The 7,116-nt window shown below is 30.3% G+C and overlaps 1 protein-coding gene across 1 annotated transcript; it reads right to left on the minus strand.

Annotated features, from left to right (window-relative positions):
• Positions 1-1,395: 1,395 nt before the first annotated feature.
• Positions 1,396-4,808, minus strand: LOC131044257 (beta-glucosidase 12). Its single transcript, XM_057977555.1, has 14 exons — positions 4,752-4,808; positions 4,436-4,651; positions 4,234-4,300; positions 4,092-4,150; positions 3,932-4,007; positions 3,734-3,805; positions 3,542-3,629; positions 3,184-3,436; positions 2,905-3,020; positions 2,591-2,811; positions 2,219-2,250; positions 2,030-2,132; positions 1,840-1,948; positions 1,396-1,743 (listed from the first exon to the last, which is right to left on the minus strand). Exons 2-14 carry the CDS (start codon positions 4,586-4,588, stop codon positions 1,575-1,577), a joined length of 1,518 nt encoding a protein of 505 aa, XP_057833538.1. The 5' UTR covers positions 4,589-4,651; positions 4,752-4,808; the 3' UTR covers positions 1,396-1,574.
• Positions 4,809-7,116: the final 2,308 nt, after the last annotated feature.

Below are 7,116 nucleotides of genomic sequence, written 5' to 3' on the forward strand. Positions count from 1 at the left end.
ATGGAACTTGAACCTTAGTTTATCCACAATTCATCCACAGTAAACCCAACAATTTATGCAAATGACCTAATTCAATTGCATGATTTCTGAAAATGAGCCTAGAGCTTTTGCATTTAAATTTAAATATTAGGGGCCGCCAAACCCTCAAAAGTATCCATTACATGCCAACTCAAAGTACAAAAAATGCCAATTCCTACAATTAGAGTTGAATTCAACAATTAAAACTAACTTATCTTAGACCATTTGATATTAACTTGTATTTATATATATCTAAATGTAGAGACCATTCATTCAAATAATTAGAACATATTTATTTTGTTGTCTACTTGAAATAAAAAAATAAGATATTTTTTGTATGAAATTATCACAATGCAGAGATCCTTGTCTAGCAAGTTCCTTAAAGGTCTTTTTGAACATCATGAAATAGATTATATAGTCATATACATCAAGACAAACTAAAAAGTACTATAATTTTGCAGAGTTCAAATCCATGTTGATGTTGGTTCACCTAGTTCAATTTTGTAGGTCTAGGCCATATTTACAATTCTCACATACCACTTTGGTAAATAATAAAAGTAACTCATAGTAACATATGCAATGAGTATAAATTCCACATAATTTGTTTAATCAGTTACAATTTTCTTGTACAATTGATGAATCATTTTAAACATGTGGGGCATGATATTTCTACATCAATTTTCTAAATAAATACTATTTATTTTAGTAATATTGAGAGAGTTATACAATGGCAAAAAGAGGTGAAGAGTGGTGGTGTGAGTATGTTAACAAAAACTCTTACCTTTTATTTTAAATTTGATAGCCATTTACATATCAAAATATTATTATTTAATAATAAACATAATATTTCCAAAAAAAAAACATGAAATTTACTTAAGAAAGATGTGTTTAAGATATCTGCACTAACTTAATTATCCAACTCTTTAGTTCTAAAATACATATCTAATTGTTATTATTTAATTACTTAACTATAAATTGGAAAATATTTTCTCCGAAAAAATTTAACGTTTTGTTTCTTAAATATGTTTAAAACAATCCATAAATTTGTTAAAGATTTTTTATTCAACTACACAAAAAACATCAGTCCCAAAATTCAACCCATAAATTCTTTATTCTCAATCAACATGAATCTTTAGCATAAATTAATCTATTTATTTGAAAAATCTCATAATTTATCATGAAGCAAACAAATATGAACTTAAGAAAGACAATAATTTTTATTTTCATTTAAAGATTACGTTTTGACATGTAATATATCGTTATTTCATCCAACAATATATTAGGTTGCAATTCTGATTAATATACATGAACCATAAATATATTTAAAATTTATTGTTGGTCATGCCAATAAACCTACTTCTTTAACTAAAATCCAACTAAAATAAAAGAAACCATAAATATATTTAAAATTTATTGTTGGTCATGCCAATAATAATATAGTTCAGATACGGACCTACTAATGCTGGAGAAATATATATATATAAAATTCATTGTTGGTCATGGCAATAAAAATATAGTTCAGATAGTTATGGACCCTGTATTTTGATCACGACTTACTAGTGATGCAGAAAATCCTTTAACCAGTAAGCCGACGCCTTTGGATATCTTGTGAAATTATGAAGACGGTCCACAAAATAGAAACCAAATCTCAATGAATATCCGCTGTCCCATTCAAAATCATCCAGAAAAGTCCATCCATAATATCCCAACACATTACATCCATCCCTGTTCATTCACATAAAGAATCCACTGTTGATCTCATGTAAATTAGCCTATTCAAAATCTTAATGAGGAGTTGGGAAGGGGCAAATGGTGTAATACCTTAGTGCTAGGAAAAGGTTTAAGAGATGCTTGGAAGTAGACTCAATACGCCAGGTATCATTCAAAGACTCCTTCAAAGGCTTGCTTGCATTAGTTTTTTCATCTACACCTGTCCATACAATAAACTCTTAAGATTCGTCTCACAATTGATTTATAAATGAAGAGAGAGGTGGGCATGTAATATTTATACCGTTTTCTGTGATGTAAATAGGTGGGTTGCCGTATCGTACTTTGATGAAGTTTAGTAATGCTCTTATCCCCCGTGGATACACGTAAAGCCAACTTGATCCCGCCTGAAATCCACTCTTAATATCTAAGCTTCAAAAATCACTTTACAGAGCTTAAGATTAAGTATTTCTGCTTATAAATGTCTTTTTACCTGGGCTCCAATGAGAATGCCGTTCTTAACACCTGCAAAATAAAATGTCGTCAATATTGTCAAGATGAGTCTGAACTATTCCATAAAAGAAATATTTTTTCTTTATTGACGGTTAGTTCCTCAAATAAAAGAGGTCAGACAGGTGCTACTGAAGAAGAGAATCTTATAGGAAAAGAATGATAATGGGTGGGATCTTTTGTGGAAATTTCAGATTTGCTGATGAATGGAAGCTCAATGATCAAGATCATTTCCTCCCTCCAGCTTTATATTTGTTTTTATGTTCTTTTTCTGTTCTGGATTTCATCCTATATAGACTCTACAGATGTGATTTTGTATCTATCCATTCTTTAAAAAAATATGAACCCTACATACCGGTGAAATTCACTCGATAATCAGCAGTAAAATCGGTAGGCGTGGCATTGGGTGTAGCGTTGTTGTTAAGAGCATAATAGGCTGTATAATAGTTGATGCCCACAAAATCAAATGAACCCTTTAACAGTTTTGACTGTTGTAAGGTGAAATGAGGCAGTCGAGTGCCCACATAAGATCTCATTGTAGTTGGATAATCACCACTTGTAATAGGGTCCATGAACCTGTCACACACACCAACTAACTCATTATTTCTGCTGTTTTATAACAATTTCACTTAACAATAGATTGTGAAAGCAAGATTGACTGCAACAAACCAGCCAAAGTAGAAATCAAGAATCCGTCGAGTAGCTTTCTGGTCGCTCAAAGAGTTGGTGTATGGAATAAACCAGGGAGTAATCAGCGAGATGCCTATCGAGCCCTTCTGCTTTTTCTGCAATTCAATCATTAAATTAATACATGTATTGTAGACATGTGATTTTCACTGTCTAGTTTTAAAATCAATAGTGCAAGTTCATTTGCTCCACATTTCGGATCAAACTCAGATCTCCATTATCCGATAGCATGTAAAAGGGCAAGGAAAAAAAAAGAATGACCTGATATTTGTCCCTGTATAGTTTGACAGCTGCGGCATGTGAAAGAAGAAAATTATGAGCAACTATATAGGGTTCCGTAGCTGAATCTCCTTCTGTGCAATTTGCAATTGACTTGGAGCACCGGCCAGGTGCATAGTTTCCAGTGTTATATCCTTGCAAAACAATAGATAGCGGCTCGTTTAACGTTACCCATTTCTTCACTCGATCGCCAAAGGCTTCAAAGCATGTGTCAGCATACGCTACAAAATCTTTCCTGCACATTAAAAAAAAAGTGATTACCTCAAAAAAAATAAAAATTCCTGAACTTTTTTCTTTTCCTTATTACAAAGTTCAATGCACACAGATTCAAATATCTTACACAATCTTTTCACTCAGGAAACCCCCGTATTCATCCTGAAGAACCTGTGGAAGATCCCAATGGAATATTGTAACCAATGGCTCTATACCTGAAATTTCACTCTTCTCATTTTAGAACCATGATGGCACTAGCACATATTATTTACACATTTATGTATAGGCGTATATTCTGAATCTTTCTCGATATACATACCATTTTTCAGAAGCTCATCGATTAGATTGTTGTAATGGATTATACCCTTTCTATTCACAATCCCTCTTCCCTCTGCACAAGAAAAATGGTGAACCTTTTGCAGAAACTACATGAAAACCTATTGATACACCCAGAAGTTAAAAAAGGGGTCTAAGTATTTGCAGACACAGCAATAGTAATATCTTTATGTCTACGTACTTGGATAGATGCGAGGCCAGGCAATGGAAAATCTATACGACTTAACTCCCAAATCAACCAAAAGTTTGATGTCCTCCTGGAATTTTTAATAGTCCAACCATTCAATCTACTTTAATACAGTATAAGGCAGCCATGAATATTGTAACTGTCTATTACAAACCTTATAACGGTGGTACTGATCGTTGGCAACATCACCATTGCTGCCATCAGCAATTTTGCCTATAAAAAAGAATAGCCAGATTAAGCCAACCACAAGTAACGGTCACCAAACTTAACATGGCATCCAAGATATATAGTAAAACCTGGAGTGTGTGAAAATGTATCCCAAATACTTATCCCCCTTCCATCCTCTTTAGCTGCCCCTTCATACTGTAAAGTGTAAACACTTGTAAGCCTTTAGAAAAACAATAAGCCCATAAATAACAGCATACCCCATTTTGAGACACTTAAAGAGCCTCTGAATTCAGAATTCAAAATGCATAGCAGTACTAATGAGTTGAGGACCTGATAGGGAGCAGATCCAAGTCCAAATACAAAGTCCGAAGGGAAAGATTTCCTTCCAAATTGGGTTTGGCTAGGACTATCTCCTCTCACTGAAAAACTCCATGTGCAGCAAAGCACAGTAACCAGAACACAGAATCTGCTACCACTCGCCATATATTGTGTAAGACAGTGCTTACATTTACAAAGTTTAAACAACTTTGCCAGGCTCCGATTTATCTATGCAAACATGACATCGCTGTTAAAAACAGATCAATTATGAAGACGTTTAGAAATTCTTGATGGGATAATAAGAGCCACATATATCTTATCTACTCACTAGCAATCGACATTGGATACGCCCATGATCATTGCATTTGTTGAGCGCAACATGCTTTTTATCCATAATTTTAAACATGTTCATTTTGAATGTTTACAAACACAAAAGACAGAGAAATTATAATATGAATTATATTTAATAATTAATTATCAATATTTATTATCACACCTTTTATTTTCAATTTGTGTCATCAAAGATGCATCTATCTTGTGTTCTTATCTATAACTTTTGAAGAGTAAAATATAAAATAGAAACATCTACATAACATATAATAATTTTATTTTGAATGATACTTACAATTTTATATTTATAGTCAAATAATTGTAACTTAATGAAGTGCTATTATAGAGATCTCATATAAAAAAAGAAACATGTATGTTTTGTTTAATCTTATTATCATACATGCAATAAGTTTTGTTGTGTTCAATAAATTAAAATTTATTCAAATATGATAAAACAAATAAATTGTATTCATTGCCCTAAAAAATAACTTCATTTATCAAACAAGTAAAGAGATGCTTTCAATCATGTTCCTACCATATTACTTTTGTATTAAAGTTGGAACTCATGTAAATTGTAGTAATAATATTTAAATTTTGATATCTTAAAATATTAATTGTAGTAATGATATAGTAAATCTTATAAAAAATAGCATTGAGGAAAGTTTAGCCTTGAAGCATCTATATTTAAATTCTAAATCATAAAATGCTTTTTCTTAGTAAGTAAATAAATTTTGACATCTTTTTAAATAACAATTGTAGTAATAATATAATAAATTTCTGATAATTAGTCTTGAAGTGTCTATATTTAAATCTTAAACCATAAAATTATTTTTCTTAGTAGGTAAACAAAAGATGCATTGCGTCTAGTTTCTACAAGTCAGTAAATTTGTGACATGTTGCTTAGTTAAACAACATTGTAACAAGAATGCTTTCTACATTGAACAAAAACTAGATATGAATAGTAGAGGTTTTGCCAAAAATAGAGTGTGTAAAATTAGAATTAAAGCTCCACGTACTATATTTTTTAATCATTAATTTAAAATTAATTAATATATATAATTACAATAACAACTATACTATTATTGTTAATTTATTAACTAAAATAATAATTATGATAACTAGTACCGTGTATAATTATACAAGTAATGATCAATCTATATTATAATAATAGAGATTTAATAATTATTTATTATGATAATAATTATTATTAATAAATTCTATTAATATTCATAATAATTATTGTATTATTTATTATTACTAACTATATATAAGATAATAAGTATTAATTATTTAGTTATATTAGAATAGGAAATATCTACACAAGAAAATGAAGAGGACATTTAAATACCAATATGGTTGTGTTTTTATTATTTAGGATATATGCTAAAACAAGTGTAAGAAATGTTAGTTTTTTGAAACATTGAAATCACAAATTAAAAAAAAAAAATCTTGTGATTGGTTGTCTATTTCATATGACAATATTTATACAAATAGTCAAAAAATTTATATTATATCAAATAATCTACCATTCTTTATGTTCATTTTGTCTCTTCACATTAAGGTGTGACAAAGATAGATATACATCCATATCCAAAGCTCATTTATTTTTATCTTAGTTTAATTGTAGGTGAAAATGTTTTTTAAAAACTATATTTTTCATAGGATATACATTATTATATCATTATAATATATAATGTTGCATTGTTATATACTATATTATAAAAGGTAGTTATAATTTTATTTTTTCAAAATATTTTTTTGGTCCAGAATAAAAAATGGCTCGTTACCACTATGTCAAACTATTTTTAAAAAGTAACACTATTGTCCACATTATTGGTCCAGGCCTTTCCTGGTTTTATCTAGTCAAAATATTATTGTCTACATTTAAATATTAATCAATAGTACTATAAAAATGCATTAAAAATTTGACAAAACAATTGAAACTTGATATCATCCTATCATATTTGAAGAATAATACCACTATTATGAAATAATGCTTGAATCTATGTGGATTTGTTACTTTATGAAAATATTTTCTTACAGAATTAGGCGAGAGTTATAGAAATGGGGTTCTTATGATGAAAGGTCCCCCACTGCAACCGGTGCCTCCTCTTCGCGACATAAATGGGGCAGGCCGAGGGTGCAAAGAAGAAATAATTCAGATCCTTATGGATTGGTATTCCTTCGAAGCTGCACGTGCCCAAAGCAACAAACATGCAAGGGGAGTCTCCTTGTAGCAAAGGCAAGGTGATTGTGCTAGCAAACTAAGTTCTTTTTGTTGATAGTATATAGATCGTTGTTTTATTCAACATAGTCATTTTATGCTAAGTTGGTTTTATATGCTTGGACTGTATATCTTTAGA

This window comes from Cryptomeria japonica, chromosome 3 (assembly GCF_030272615.1).
Source record: "Cryptomeria japonica chromosome 3, Sugi_1.0, whole genome shotgun sequence".
In the NCBI taxonomy this organism is placed as follows: Eukaryota; Viridiplantae; Streptophyta; class Pinopsida; order Cupressales; family Cupressaceae; genus Cryptomeria; species Cryptomeria japonica.